This window comes from Festucalex cinctus, chromosome 4 (assembly GCF_051991245.1).
Source record: "Festucalex cinctus isolate MCC-2025b chromosome 4, RoL_Fcin_1.0, whole genome shotgun sequence".
Taxonomy (NCBI): Eukaryota; Metazoa; Chordata; class Actinopteri; order Syngnathiformes; family Syngnathidae; genus Festucalex; species Festucalex cinctus.
This window is the reverse complement of record NC_135414.1, coordinates 25,128,295-25,145,278: the sequence shown is the minus strand read 5'-3', so window position 1 is coordinate 25,145,278 and position 16,984 is coordinate 25,128,295. Positions and strand designations below refer to the sequence as shown.

Here is a 16,984-nt window from a genome sequence, read left to right as displayed (position 1 = left end):
CTACCGCGACACTGCAAATCATCTACCAGGCAAGGATACAAATCTCGTCAGCCTGAACACAATCCCCAAAATCGAGTAAACAAAGTTGAATGTGTTCATCATGACTCTTTTGCCAGATCTCCTTCGCACACAGTCACGCATTGGCAGTGCCAAGACGAGGCATGCAGATACCTTTGATAAGCGCCCAGCTTTTGAAGGCCCGTTTGCTGGCATCGCCATCTAACAGTGCCCGGCGCCGCCTCGCTGTGTCGCCTCCTGCTGGGCCTTTTGTCGCGAGCGGCGTGTTGTCGTTATCGGAACGAGGGCGTCCGCGCTGAGATGAAAGCGAGGGAAAACAGGTGAACACTTCAGAGAGCGTTGAGCAAAATCTCAGCCAAACAGATCGAGCGCAACTTTAGCATGAGAGATGTATTAGAGTAAGCAGCTTAGCCGGGTCACTCGCAGTACACCATGCTCAGGTTTTGCTTGAATTTGAACTTTTTGGTTGAATTTGCTGGAGGAGATTCTGCTATACTGGGTGATCGTTATAATATCTGAGCAGCACTACGTGCCAGTTTTGGGCAATGGTACGTTACATTTGGCTTGAAAGCTATATGTAATGTTAAGTTCAGTTTTCAACCGTATCATCAAAACCGTATTTATTTTTGTTGCAATGAAACTCTGTCACAGATTTTTGACCTACGGAGTCTATTGCAATTTGGGTTGAATATCAGAAGAACAGGGTTATCTGGCTTTGACCCAAAGCAATTTGCAAAAATTATTTATTTATTTTTTTCATAAATATAAGGGGAAATATGGTGTTTTGTGCATACAAAAATGCATACAATACACTGCCTCACAATTGCGATGTATGACCAAGTGTTACAAATGTGCCACAATTGTCAGCCAATCAGGAGGAGTAACACAGTATGGAACAGTCTGATTGGCTGTTCAATATCCCATCAGCCAAAATTTAGAATTGCATCATTTTCAGCCATTTTTGTAGTTTACGAGTACTCTATCCTTTCCTGTTGGATTTGTAGTGTGCGTATACTCATATTTTGTCTGCCAAACTGTCATATTTTGTATGGTGAAACCTTGTGACAGCTAAGGCTGTTTGAAAGCGCTATATAAATAAAGATGACTTGACTTGACTTAACTTGTTGTGTTATGGGAGTGAAGCAGATCCTCACTGCTTTCCTGCTTAGCGGAAGAAAGAGGGAAGCCAAATTTTGATTCTTTTTTTTTTCCTTTTGGCAAAAGTTTTTTTTTTAGATTGAGATTTTTGAATGAATACAAACATTTCTGTTGTTTTTGTCCAACTTAAAGAGGAAGTCAACCACCCCAAAATTCTTGACAATAATAAGTTCTATGCAGGCCCATTAGTCTAAAAATACAGTATTCTGGTTAATATTATATTAGTAGAATATGAGTTAAGTAGCAAAATCCAGCAGTTTTCATTAATATTAGGTGGCAGCCATTTTACCACTTTCTGTCCAGTGAAAATGACATCACAGTTGCTCAAGTCTCGGGTAACAACCAATCACAGCTCTGCTTCCGAAAACAGGTGAGTTTGATTGGTCGTTGCCTGAGCCCTGAGCAACTGTGATGTCATCTTAAGTCGACAGCAAGTGGCAATATGCCCCCCTACCGAGATGGATAAAAACGACTTTGATTTTGCTGCATATTCCACAAATGTAATATTAATCAGAATGTCAGGTTTAGACTAGTGATGTCACATCAAACATATTATTATCAAGAAGCCTGTATCTCCATTTGTTTTTTTATTCATCCTAAAACAAAAATAGTGTCTTTATAAATGTTCATAATGCCTTCATCTACATGCTGCCGTCATTGTTTTTAACTAGCTACAATTATTTATCGCTCATCTTTTAATTACTCTTGTGTTTATGTGCCATCTGTTCTGGTGATCTACAGCAACCAAGGGGCATTGAAACCAGATTTGCGTGTGTAACACAACCCATTCGTGACAACGTTGCCCTTTCCAGCAGCCACACAGGATCTAGCTGGCTTAATCTACACATTGTTCCTCTTCAATATGTCAGATTAAGAATGCAATCAGTCCAATACATGTACAGTACTTGCCTTGTTACTTTGCCACGCTCACATGATGGAGTCAAGGAACACGGCAGCAGCGACAAGGAAAAGTCAGCCCATTCCTATGAGATAGAATGCGTCAAAGTGTGAGGAATGCCCCATGCATGTGTTTTCATCGTGTTTGACGAGCATATTATTTCAATTTGGCTGCATTAAATGCACATAACTTGCTGCGAAAGCGTCCTCATGGAGTGAGAGGAGCGGGTAGGGAAGGACGGATGCTGATGAGAAGTGGAAGTGACAGTGAATTTTGGAGAAATGGCAGATAGCGAGGGGAGGGCAACCTCCATGCTTGTGACAGCAAGTGAAATCGCATCCACCATGGGAGATAGATGACACTAGCATTGAGGATATCAACATGGAAGCAAGGCAAATTGTCAGAAGATAGTCAAAGAAAGTCAAAGTAACAGATGGCAAAATGGCAAATATTACTTCAATATATTGCTCTAGGCCAGGGGTGTCCAAACTACGGCTCGGGGGCCATTTGCGGCCCGCCGTCCACTTTTTAGTGGCCCGAGACATATGCTAAAAATGGCATTTGACTCAGTTCAAATAAAATAAAAACAAAATGTTTGGAAATGGTCAAAGTAAGAAGGGAGGGTGTCGAAAAACACAGGTGCTATTAAAGTTTACTTTTAGTTAACTAAAACTAACAAAAAAGCGAAAATTCAAAAAAACAATTTCGTTAACAAAATAAAATAAAAACGAAGATGCTTTTAAAAAAAAGTAACTGAAACTACATTTTATGTTTACAAAACTAAAATAAAACAAACAAAATAAATACACAAGTAATACACATAAAAAAAACAAAAAACTAAAACTAATACTGAAACTAACTAAACTAAAACTAACCATTTATTAAAGAACTAAAACTAATTTAAAAAAAACTAACAGAACCACCCTGAAAATTAATTAAAACTAACTAAATTAAAAAAAACAAAGCTCAAAACTAAATAAAAACTAAAAGGAAACATTACAAAACTATGATAACCCCACTGCCATATTACAAATAAATTGGTTTATATACTGTAGCATTTTTCTAAATATGCCAAAGCACAAATAAATTATTTGTACAATTTTTATTACTAAACACAATTTCTCTTCATTACATTTTGTGGCCCTTGTGTCCTTCCGATTTTTTGTATGTGGCCCTCAAATGAAAAAGTTTGGACACGCCTGCCCTAGGCGATAAGTGGCGATGTCTTATTTTCTATCATATTTTTCAGACTTGGACACACCAGTTCTGACTGTTCACCAGACCATCAGTGACGTCCGTGGCAGTTACTACCAAGAGAAGACTGTGTTCCTTCGCTGCACTGTCAACTCCAACCCGCCCGCTCGCTTCATCTGGAAGCGTGCGAACACACTCATCGAACAAAGCAAAGACAACGGTGTGGACATCTACGAGCCACTTTACACTCAGGTACTGAGCGGTCCATCAACCAAAGTAGATCAACCAGTGAAACGATGAGTAATCAAACAACTTCCTTGCAGACTAACAAAACAAACACATCACATGACACACTCCTAGTCTAACAAATGACCCAACCGAGTCACAAACGACTAGGGGTGTTAAAAAAAAAATCGATTCGGCGATATATCGCGATACTACATCGCGCGATTCTCGAATCGATTCAATAATCGGCAGAATCGATTTTTTTTTTTTTTTTTTTTTTTTTTTTTTTTTTTTTTTTTTTTTTTTTTTTTTTTTAGGATTCACACCTTGAGCATGGAAGAATGTTATATGAACGGCACATTAAGCCTTAATATTTTTATTTTAATGCTGCTCAAATGTGAAACAGATTGCAAACTGTTTGTGTACAGTGGCTCACGGTTATAAGCCTCAAGTTTTAGATAAATATATTCATACAAATCTTACAGTGTACATGTACAAATTTACTGATAGTATTTTCTAAATTTGAATGGAAAAAAATCGCAACAATCGACTTATAAATTCGTATCGGGATTAATCGGTATCGAATCGTGACCATTCGTATCGGGATTAATCGGTATCGAATCGAATCGTGACCTGTGAATCGCGATACGAATCGAATCGTCAGGTACTAGGCAATTCACACGCCTACAAACGACTAACCAGCACATCTCTTTGCTCACCAAATGTGCTGGATTTTTGTTGAAACAGCAGTAACCTACTACAAGTAAGCCACACAATCAGTTACTGATCAGTAAGTTGCAGTAAACAAAAGAAAAGTCTTCAGGCCTGATCTCCCGGTCTGAAAGGACAAAGCACGACAGCTCCTTTTTTACTACATTTCTGAGAGGATCAGTCGACCACAAAGCAGATTCCCTGGAGTTCAATTGTCCTGGCAGCAGAGTACGGTACTCGTCAAGACTGGCTAAGAATTGATTAGCCCAGCATCTGCAGTCAACGCTTATATGATATCGAACAAACACAGCGGGTACTGAAACAGTAGGGAACATAGTGGAGAGAACACAGATCAGCCATCGCAGTGGCAATCTTGTGTGTGGAAATAATTGGGGCATGCGTTTGTATGGTTCGTAAGAAATGGAAGAGATCTTTCAAGCAAGATTTCAATATGCTTTTGGAAAAAACAAAATTCAACCACAACAGATTTTTCTTTTTTTTTTTCCATTAGGTCATGTCCAGCGTCAGCATCAAAACATGTTTGTTGTTTTACACTTTAGGGTGAGACCAAGGTCCTGAAGCTGAAAAACCTGAGAACAAAGGATTTTGCCGATTATACCTGCCAGGTCTCGGTTCGTAATGTGTGTAACATTGAAGACAAGTCAGTCACCTTCAGGCTCACAAACAGCACGTGTAAGTAAAAAACACATGGAGCAAAAACACGCTGTGTTGACCAATTACATCTGTATTTTCGAACCTCCTACTCCTCTCTATCCTCATTCTGTGTTTGTTCTTCTGCCTTTTCACTCGCCCCTCAAATTTGCTCCGTCTCTCCTCTCGCCCGCCTCCCGGTGCACCCAATTGTCAAGCCGTCTTGTTGAAAAGGCATCACAGGGCCGTCAGCTGCAATTCAGTCGTCACGTTGCCTGTTATCTCCAATTCAGTCCGAAACGTTCTATCCATCTCCACACCGCCGCCCGGCAACAACATTGCCATTGACAGCTCTGTCAGACTCGTCATGGTCAAACTGATACACTGCGAGGGGAAGCCCTACTTTTCTTCTTTTATTTTTTTTTATTCTTGAAGCTGTCTTATTGTTTTTGTGTGCTATTCTCTGCTTTTTATATCTCTTTGTTTCTGATATCAACCATATGAGTTTATCAACGTGAACATTTCAAGACCATTTACCGGTACTTATTTGCATAGTGCATAGTGAAACGGCTAAAGGAAAGCTTGCTGTCGAGAGTGCAAACTATCTATCTATCTATCTATCTATCTATCTATCTATCTATCTATCTATCTATCTATCTATCTATCTATCTATCTATCTATCTATCTATCTATCTATCTATCTAATCGCTAGCTAGCTAGCTAACTTTCTATAGCTAGCTAGCTATAGCTACTGCACTTTCTTTTAAACTTAACTCATTCACTGCCTTTGACAAGTATACTTGTCAATTGTATTTTTTAGAGCGGTGCTAAATGGGGGCGAATCTGAGCATGCTCCACTGTAAATATCAAACTTGGAAACAACGTTACTAATGCCCAACCACCGGTAGATGACATCATTGCCCCATTTTATAGGAAATAAACACAGTTTCAGAGTCCATGGGAGAAATGGCTGTATTTTGGCAAACCTACATTTTTCTGCTGTCAATTATAAAAGAACGGGACGGGACAAAAAGTAGGGAGTCTATTCTGTTATTTGGTAGATTCGGTTTATATATAATTATTGAATGGAATATCACGTGAGTATTGGAAATGTAAAAATTTTCTATAATGACTGGCAGTGAATGAGTTAAGTGACAGTTAAGAATGTCTGAACCGTCCTTGTTGTGAGTTTGGAACAAGTAAATTAACTTCACATTATTTCAGTTGGGATTTTTATTTTATTTTTTAAATAGTGAACAACTCAAAAGTCAACCAGTCTCATGGAACATATTGTGTACCGCCACTAGATTTTCTTAAGTTATTTAGTCCTGAATGTTGTCATTCTTAGCCGTTATTAGTAATAAGAAACACTACCGTTTAAGATGCAAAATGACCTTGTAAAAGAGTCATAGTATCTTAATGGACGCCTTTGCTGGAGGTTTTGCATGAGTCCTCTTGAATTGGGTTTTTAATGGGAAGATAATAATTTGGGCTCTCCTTTAAAAAGGAGTGAATATGTAGACTATAAAAGAGATTGGGGTCACAAAATTAAAAATAAAAACACAAAGAAAAGAAAAAAAGAAGACTGAAAAAGCAGATACAGATAAAGAAGCAGAATCAGGTTAATAAATGATTATTGGCTGACCTGACATAAATTAAGATTATGCAATAGGTATTTTTCTCATTAAGGGAAGATGTTCGGACATGTATTTGTCCACCTGCTTTGTACTCTCTCTCTCTCTCTCTCTCTCTCTCTCTCTCTCTCTCTCTCTCTCTCTCTCTCTCTCTCTCTCTCACATACACACACATGCATGAACACGCACACACGCAAACACAAAGCTTGATGTTGCTGCAAAAGCGGACTGAATTGCCAAAACAATCTCGTCTGTCTGAACCTCACAACTTCAGAGTGATCGGAAATTCACTGCTCTGTGTGCATGTATTTGTGTGTATTATCAAAAGTTCTTGTATGCGTGTAGTTTTGTAAGATATGAAATAGTTAAATGAGAGTCAACATTATTTTCAATGACTGCAATGCAGTAAAATGAAGAGAACTGATTAAATTTTTACTCTAACCTGAAATTGTGCTAAAGTGCACACACTGTAAATTTGTGCTCATTTTTTAAAATACATCTTTTAAATTATATATTTTTTTCTCCCCCCCTCAAGACTTAGTTTATACACAATATATACCCGTTATATCTTATATTTAAAATAAAACGAGTCTCAGCACCCAGGAGACATTAATGGCCTATAAAGTGACAAATGTAGTAAAATAGGGTAATGAATTCCAGCATATCTAGCAACATTACACATTATAGCAGTCCCTTATCAGACTGATTTGAAATGGCATGTTAAAATCCCAACCTCATAATAAAAACAAAACAAAACAAAAAATCGAAAAGGATGACAAGAGACAGTAACCAAAGTAAACAGAGGCTTTCAGGTACATTCACAAACAGAGAAACAGATCGTGTTAGACGAACACAGTTGTTTTCATCCTGTGTAATATTCAGATTTTATTATTCCCCACTTTGCTTGCGTGCGTCCTTGTGGCGCCAATCACCGCGTAGATTAGATTGCCCCCAACTGGGTCACGCCACCACTGTGTTGGGACAAGGGCATTGATTGATTTTGGGATCATAATCCCAGCCCTACCACTTACTGATGGCAGCTGCCAAATCCTCTTCCTCCGTCATAGGACCGCAGGGGCATCGATGGGGGAAGGAAGGCCATGTTGTGCTAGGCAGAAGTTGTGAGAACAAGATTGGAATAAGTAATAGAGCAAAATATTAGGTTGGTTTAAAAGTACATCAACAGTCTTATGGAAGCTTCTCCAGTCTCAATTTCCCCCCATTTTATTTTTTTATTTTTTTTTTAACCCTCAGGGGTATTTGGACCTTCAACCCTGCTGTCACAATGCCAAGTCCCTGTGGACTGAGCTACGGACGCCCCCATAAATGTTTAAATATTATCATTACATGTCCGTGCTGATTGGCTAGGAGACGCCATGTGATTTCACAGAGGTCATTTTGGGGCCAGTTTGAATACTAATCTAAGTTGCTGAGTACGGTTCCCTGCGTGAAGTGTTAAGAAACTATTTAAAAATTTAGCAGGGGTGCAGTGGAAGTGCAGAAAAGCCACTGACACACTTTTACAATAACCTTTTGCATAATTGTCAATAGTAAAAATAACAGTGGTGGTAGTTGCCTCTTTAAAATCCACCTGGTTTGTTTTTAGTGGCAACATTATAAGTAATTCACTTTGCTTTATCGCTATGGTAAATGCTTTTATCTGGCCCTGTTAAATGGATATCACTCTGACCGTGTCAATAAACCCTGAGCGTGGTTATCTTCGAAACGCAGGCTTGTTTTATGTTGCCCTGCTATTGGATGTTATCATAATGTGCACGTGTACCTAATATTGTGGCAAGTGAGGACAAGAATATGAGACTGAAGAGCCTGTCGTGCGTGAGAACAACTATGTAAATCGCTGACAACGTGACAGAGGGGAAATGGAGAGTGGAGAAAAGGAGAACGCGTGTTGAGGATGGCGACATTTGTTACCTGCTTGTAAAGTGCGGCGCTGCACACAAATCCCATTAGTTTGGGGACGAGCGGCGGCTGATCCCGCCGTCGCCATCACCCGCACACATCCCGAGGAAATTGAAGCTATAATTCTCAAATCCTCACTTCCCCTCCTTGATTCACTTATCTCTTCGCTCACATATTTGCTTTTCTACACATAACACACCTTATTTTTCATCTTTTCTATTTTGAAGTGACAATGCTTGGTTTGGCCAATGAGCACGCAGTGACCATTTATGTGATGGAGTGTTTATTGGGAAGCAAACTGCTGATGTCATCGGGATGTATGGTCCACAAGCTGACATTGTGCAATGGGATTTCTGATTGTTTACGACAGTTATGACTGGCTATATCGTGTTCCAGTGGATTCCGATATTGTATAGCTTATTTTCATATACTGTACCAGGTCAAATTAAAAAATATATACAAATACTCGTCAATATTTACGGTTCCTGACATTTGGATGGATCAGTCCAAAATTTGTGAGACAGTTCAATCTTAATTAAGGCTTTTAGGAATGCTAGTCTTCAATGAAGTTAAGATATGAATGTTAACATATTTGTGCACTATTCTAATAACGAAACAATAAGGTTATGCTATTAAATATGAAACATTAATTCTTCTTAAATATCTAGGACATGATAAAAAACTCCACAAACATTAAATTTCAAATAAAATTTTGTGGAGGCAGTAACTGGTTAAATAATTTTTTTAATGAAAGTAACATGAGTTAGAATCTCTTAATTGTGACACAAATATTGACATCAGCAAGAATGAGATGGAAAAAAAAATCATAATTCAAATTCAATAATTGTAAATATAAATTAAAATATTCTGAACTGTCTTATTAAAGTGCAATAAGTCAGGTCTTTCATAAATGTAGGAACATACTTTTAAATTCATGTAAACAGTAAATAAAAAAAAAAACATTAAGATAAAATTAATTGGCTTTTAAAATTCTATTTTCTTATGAATTATGGGTAAAAAGAGATTTAAAATAATCGATTCATGGTTGTATTAATCGATATTGATCTTGAAAAGGAAAATTGTTTTGATATTGATTATTCAAATTTTTTATTTTTTTATATATTTTTTTTAAACCCAGCCCTAGTTTTAAGTATGGTAACAATTTGACCAAATTTCTATTTCTGTTATTTCTTATGGGGGAAAAAACTGCTTCAAAATCGGCACAATTATAACTGGAAGGTGACTAGGAGCCCAAAATGGAGTTCAACTGGAGTACAATTTGTTACACTGCACTCTTTGATGTTTAAACGACATGTTAATGCATCCCTTCTCCCTTCCCATGTAAACCTGCTGTTGGGCTACATAACTCATTGTAAGGATAGATAAACTGGACACACTAGTCTTGCCAAAAGTGAATTCTTGTATCATTGAAAAGAATATGAATGCGCCCTTTGGTCCATTTGAATGGAACTTAGCATTGGTGTTGATAGACAAGTCTGAACACACACTGGTACAGACATAATGAATTGTTCCAGTACAGTTGTAGATGCTCTGTAGCACGGTTTTCATGCGATGCGTTTGCCATCCGACCTCCGTCTGTGACTGCCTGCAGATTATTGCGTTCAGAAACTCTGTCGGCGACTCCTATTTGTATTTTTCTATGTAGTGTGCGCCTGCTAGCACAACATTAGCGATAACTTCAGCAACTAACAGACAACGTGAGGTGTTGCTGTTCTCCTGCCACCGCACTCTAAAATCATTATAATGACAAAACTACAGGATGTGTGTCGGCAGATTGAGCTGTTGACTCAACGCGCACGTCTTTGGTTTGCAGTTCGCACCTGCATCCATGCTGAAGATTTGCTACCTTGTTTTGATTAGTCGTGTGATATCGGTTGAGGATAATGTGCTTGAGTCATTTAAAGTGAACTCGGCTATTTGCTGGTGCGTTGTAGTCTGCTGGACGTACTCGGTAATTATTGAAATTTAAAAACAAAAACACCAGGTTTGCTCCATTTTTGTTTGTTTTGATTGCTTCACACTTGCTAGTCTGTACTAGGGATGTAACGATATCCAAACGTCACGATACGATATTATCACGATATGAAGCTCACAATACGATAATTATCACGATATTGTGGGGGCGTTGGTGATATTTAAAAAAGGTCACAATATTGTAAAAAAAGAAAAAGAAAAATGAGCTTATACTTAAAAAAAAAGCACAATATTGTGCTTTTATACTCAACTGCAACGATACATTATTATTATTAGTTTTATTTAATTTTATTTTATTTTTTTATATTATGTTGTTAATTGTTAGTTGAGTTTCTCCACATATTGACTTTATCCCTACATCTGACAATTAGTGTAGATTTTCAGCATAGAAGGGCTAAAACATCCCTAATGAAAATTAAATTTCACTAAAAAAGCTAGCCACCAGAGGGTGCTAGAACTGCAGAAATGGAAATCAACCTTACTTTTTTTAAACAGATGTGTTGCATTTAAATATCGTGAACATGACAACGACGATATTGTGGCAGTTTTAATATCGCGATATCACAATCTTGCACTTATCGTTACATCACTAGTCTGTACAGCTAGCCTTCTTTCTGTTTACATTCAGTATCACTTTATTTGTTGTGACATATTTTCATAACTCATTTTACACAAATGAACACAAATTGAACCAGGGATCGCAGATAATCTTTCCAAACACGAGCAACTAATCCCGATGAAATGAAATGAACTCCAGGTGTGACAGCCCTCGAATACGGCATGTATAAGGAGAGGTTTACCCAATACGTCGTATCATATAATCTCATTTTCTGTGAGCACAAGTGCGAAATGCGGGTCCTTGACAATGACTCCCTACTGTGGGACAAAAAGCATTACCAGATTCGTTCCAGTGCTTAGCAATTCCTTCACTCAATTACCTTAATGCCGAACAATGTCCTACTAGACGTTTTTCAGTCCTCTTGATTGCCCATCGGTGTTCAGTTTTCACAGTACTCATACAATAGGATTTACCAGCCATCGATTGAATCATATTTATAACACACTTGTCCCCGGCCGGGGATGGTATAGCGGAGAAGGAGTTGCACTAATCAATGAGTGGCTGAATAAACTCTCCTGCCCTTCGTATTTATTGGAGAAATATGTCTGCTCAAATTTGGCCAAAAGCTGTAAAATGCTGTGTGCTCGACAGTGCGTGTGTGTTTTAGCAATTTTCCAGACGTGTCCTGCTTTAGGAGAAATAATTGTGATGTGCCGTAAAAATATGTGTAGAAAATAGTGATAGACCGATGTTTTTCTAAGGCCGATATCAATTATTAGTAAAGGAGACGGATAACCGACATTTCAAGCTGATATTCATTTGCAGTGAAAGGGAAAATATTAGCGTCAAAATTAAAATATATATATATATTTTTTAATTTAAACAAATAAAGAATTGGCTTTGTTTAAAAATTATAACAAAATCTGCAGAGAGCTTCCAGGATCATCAGCATGTGTTAAGCTAAATTAAAAACTAAGCCAGTAAATAGTTCCTGAAAGTTTTCGATGTAGATAAAGTTTCCCAAAATTTCAACATAATTTCTTAATTTTAAATTTTAAGTTTTAAAAATAAAGTGTTCTCAGTGTCAACATCATTTTTTATAATGTTGATATTTGAATAAATCCATAAATGAAAAGTTCCCTGTATCTCACAAATACATGCGAATGTAGCTAATTTGGGGTTTACGTAAAGGTTTCAATATTGTCTGAATTTGTTTGAAAGTAAAATCGGTCTGTGAACATCTTACAAATCCTGATGAAAAACCTAAATTTGTTACGTTCACAAGCATTCAGTGAGACGCCAGCTTTATCAGCCTTCAGATTCGTAAAAAGGCAGATGCCGATATTTGGCCATAATCAGCCTGGCCGATAATCGGCCTATCCCCAGTAAAAAACAATATTCTTAAGTAACAGGCATGCTTGGGCGGTACTGTAGGCTATATTGAAAACAAGCTAGTTATGCATTTTTGACCTCAGACAGGAGAAAGTAAAATGTAATCTATTCATACTGTAGCACATATTTTGACTCAAGCCACTCTGTTTTGCATGGAAATTATATTAGCGTGTACTGTATACATACTGTATATACAGATAGTAGCTGGTGTAAGTGAAAGGTTCTTCTGCCAAATAGATTTTGTTTGTTGTCCGGACTGCTGCTGAAAGTCAAATTATCAATTCACAAACAAAGCAAATGGAAGCTTATCATGGGCCGTCAGCCATGCTTTTTGTTTACTTTTGACTGGGACGTTTTAAGGTCGAAGCTTGAAAGCTGCCGATGAATTTCTTTCTTTTTTTTTTCTTTTTTTTTTTTTGCTTCTGCAGTCTTGAATGTGACTTAAGCGGCAAAGGCTTGCAATTTCCTAAAGGTCAAACTACACGATGCTGGTACACAAAACAACAGTCCCATAAGTTTTGTGTCTAAAATGCATAATTAAGATGAATGCAATGTATCCCTCTGGGCATCCTCCAACTCTTTAACGGCCTCTGTGTGCCATAAATGTTGATCAACAAAGGTTCCAGTGATGAGTCTTTTGTATAAACAAAACCCAATGTAATAATATTGGGCACATTAAATCATTTTTTCTGTGAATACAATAAACATAAATAAGGAAAATACAGTACTACTGACTGGTATCAAATCCTAACTCCCTTAAAAATATGAGTAGGGATGTAGCGATATCCAAACATCACGATACGATATTATCACGATATGAAGGTCATGATACGATAAGTATCACGATGTTGTGGGGAGTTTGGCGAAATTTAAAAAAGGTCACAACATTGTAAAAAAATGAGCTCATACTAAAAAAACAAAAAACAAAAAAACAACACAATATTGTGCTTTTGTACATAAAAAAAATCAATCAATCAAGCAATGAATAACTTCAATGCACCTACAATCTCTAATAACACCTATCGAGGTGCTTACTTGTTAATGAACGCACACATTGAGTTCCTCCACATATTGACTCGGTTCAAAGGCATATTACGTTCCCCTTCATCTGACAATTAGTGTAGATTTTAAACATAGAAGGGCCAAAACATCCATAATAAAAATTAAATTGGACTAAAAAAAACTAGCTACAAGAGGGTGCTAGAACTGCAGAAATGGAAATCAACCTGACTTTTTCCCGATATCATTATGGGGTTGGTGTGTAGCCCCTGTTTGGGACCAACAGCTTTTTATATTTCAAGCGTTTTTGCTGGGACGGAACAGGACCAGACAGAGCTGTGCAATGGAAGCTCGACCACTGAAGTCGTCAGCACGCTAAGAAATGTAGCTAAAGAGATAACACCATTTGTGTGTGTGTTTGTTTTCTTACACACTTGTCATCCATGTTAAGGCTTTTTGTTCTTTGCATTTTGTTTTGACGTGCAGCCTTTTTCTTTCGGCCTTTGTGTGATGTGCACTTGTTTTAATTTAGCCGTCATTTCAAAATGATTGGTTGAATGGATCTATTAAAAAGAAAAAAAAACTATTAGTGGAATGGATGGCTTCAGTTCTTTGAGGAGGATTAAATTTCTCTCGGTTTGATAAAAACCTGAAATCTGCTTTCAATCCATGCCGTATTCTCCTTCTGTCAGCACCAATATGGCTTTGTAAGCATTGTAGCATCTTCTCAATATCGACCATCAGATATACATATCGACCATTAGACCAAATTTGAGCCCTTTATTTGCCACTTTCGATCCGCAAAGGCCATATTGTCGGATGTCTCCTGTAGTGTGGCATGACTTGAGTTTTCCTTATTCTAAAGACTGTGGAGGCCAACAATCATTCATTAAACCCGAGCGAGACTGGAGTTGCCTAACAGCATTTTCACCTAAAATCGAAGCAATATAGAGATAAATCAATTCTAATGTTGCAACCATAATGTAATCACAGTAAGAAACACCTTTCACATTAGGGGTGTTAAAAAAAATAAAAAATCGTTTCGGCGATATATCGCGATACTACATCGCGCGATTCTCGAATCGATTCAATAATCGGCAGAATCGATTTTTTTTTTGATTTTTTTTTTTTAAGTTTTCACACCTTGAGCATGGAAGAATGTTATATGAACGGAACATTAAGCCTTAATATTTTATTTTAATGCTGTTCAAACATGAAACAGATTACAACCTCTATAAGACTGAAATTTCAGATAAATAAATAATACATTTTCATATAAATCTTGAACTCGACAAGCTTACTGATTAGTATTTTCTAAATTTGAATGAAAAAAATCTCAACAATCGACTTATAAATTCGTATCGGGATTAATCGGTATCGAATCGTGACCTGTGAATCGTGATACGAATCGAATCGTCAGGTACTAGGCAATTCACACCCCTATTTCACATAGCGAAGTATTTGAAGGTACCCTCATTTGGATTTTAATTTCTTCAAGTTTCATCATCAAATCATTTATTTGATATGAAGTGAAAGTCCAAACTAACAGCTTGCGTCACTTCCCAGCCCCGCCGATGATCCGGCTGTCCGTCAACGACACGGTGGTGGCCGACCCCGGGCAGGACGTGGTCATCACATGCGAAGTGACCGCAGGTTTCCCGGCGCCCACTGTCATTTGGTCGCGTTACCCGGGACCCCTTCCCCTCAACGCCAAGGTTCGGGGTGCCCAGCTGACTCTGAGGGCCGTCACGCCGACCGACGCGGGCTTCTACAACTGCACGGCAGTCAACAATGTGGGCAACCCCGCCCGTAAGAACATCAACGTCGTCGTCAGGAGTAAGTATTCAAATGATTTGCATTCATATTTGTTTACCTCAGTCAAAGTGCTGTGCAGGTTCAACATAAAATCCCGGTCAACAAGTGAATAAATAACCAATTTGCAAACTGCAGCCTTCATCCAGCCACTGCTTAGGGGCAGTGAATTCAACCTAACTCAATCTACAACAAGCAGAAGTTGTGAACAGTTCTTCACAAAAAAAAAAAAAAAGGCCTCAAGCTGTATAATGGCTCTCCCAGTTTATTGTCTAAACATAAAATAAAGAGAATTCCATGTTGTGTAAGGATAAGGAAAATAATGTAAAAGAAGAAAAACTTTGCTGTAATGACCGCTAGCTTAACGCTAATACATAATGGGGACATGCTATAGATGGGCTAACAAATAGCACAAACGGTGCAGTAACAAATGTAGACAGACAGTATAACAATCCTCATAAGCATCTATTCTTTATCAGCTGCAACAACTGACTAATTGTACTGCAGCTTGCTGAGTAGTTCTGAAACTCTTCTTCATTTATGTCTACATGCCTGTACTTTACTGACCCCTTGTGGCATGGTTACGCATACCAGAAGGAGCTGCACTGAATTAATCATGATGCACAGGCTGTTTAATTCTTTACATTCTATTTAATTATGTTGTAATGTAACTATTTTTTTTATAGAGAACCATATTACAGCGTACTCTTTTTTTTTTTTTTTTTTTTTTTTTTTTTCTTATTTTAAAAAAAAGAAGAAGAAGTTTTCATTCATTTCAATGGGGAATGCTGTGGTGCAAATAACTTCTTGGAATCATTGTGTTTATTATTTTTCTTTCAATGAAATAATTGCCTTTTAGGGGTCACAGCATCAATTCAAAACTCAATTTTTTTTTTTTTCAATTGTGTATATCCTGATGACATGATGATTTTATGCGTCACATTTGTCATAATATTTTTTACTCTTACGCTTTAACTTTTACTCATGATAGTATGACTTATGTGTAATATTGTAAATTTAATCATGAAACTGCACAGTGCACACTAGGTCGGTCGTATTGCGTAGGTTGCAATGGTAGTCTTTATTTATTTATTTTATGAAGAAGCACTGCCCACAACAGTGAAGTTTTTTTTCATTTTTTTTTAATAGTGATTTAAAAAAAAACGAGGCCACCCGTGTTGAATATCTAACGTCGAACAAAGCATCCATATACATTTGAATGTGTATTTTTAATGCAAGTAGTTGAGCCCTCATTATGGAAAACTGGTGTGAATCGTGTCAAATTGGGAGGCTTAAGTATTCCTCTTTTGTTCAACCCTCCCCACTGTTGATCCAGAAGCCTTCCGTCGCTTCTCCCCTGCAGCTATTTTTAGTCCCTTTAATCATCTTTATTCACTCCAATTAGTGGGAGCGGACTGGAAGCAATTAGCGAGAGTCTCGCCCGTTAGCTAACACCGTAGACAATGTATGCTGGATGGCTTTCTCCTGTAAACCTAATGGGCCTGAACGCATCATCGCACCAACACAGGTGACGAGGCAGCAAATGAGACACACACACATTAAGCGTGCGTGCGTGCGCTTGAGCGTGAACTGGGGTAAGAACGGTGTACGCACACATCCAGTATATTGAGCATTCATGCATATTAGTCTGCTGGATTGTCTCCAGACAGCGATGCATGTAAAACATATGGTCATGTGTGAATGAACGTACCCGGCATCTCTGAGCAGGCTTGAAAGATGTTGAAATCAAACTCGCCTAAACTGTTCGCTGCCTTTCCGTCCCTTTAAGGAGGGAAGCGCGCAACTGTTTTGTATTCA

General features: G+C 37.9%; 1 protein-coding gene across 4 annotated transcripts in view; it reads left to right on the top strand.

The window, feature by feature from the left end:
- Positions 1–16,984, top strand: part of mdga1 (MAM domain containing glycosylphosphatidylinositol anchor 1) — a 176,479-nt gene that overhangs the window by 109,365 nt on the left and 50,130 nt on the right. For all 4 annotated transcript variants that reach the window (XM_077519860.1, XM_077519861.1, XM_077519859.1 and 1 more), the window contains 3 exons: positions 3,324–3,520; positions 4,765–4,897; positions 14,921–15,190. In XM_077519860.1, the coding sequence (XP_077375986.1) occupies positions 3,324–3,520; positions 4,765–4,897; positions 14,921–15,190 (600 nt within the window). The remainder of the gene's footprint in view (positions 1–3,323; positions 3,521–4,764; positions 4,898–14,920; positions 15,191–16,984) is intronic.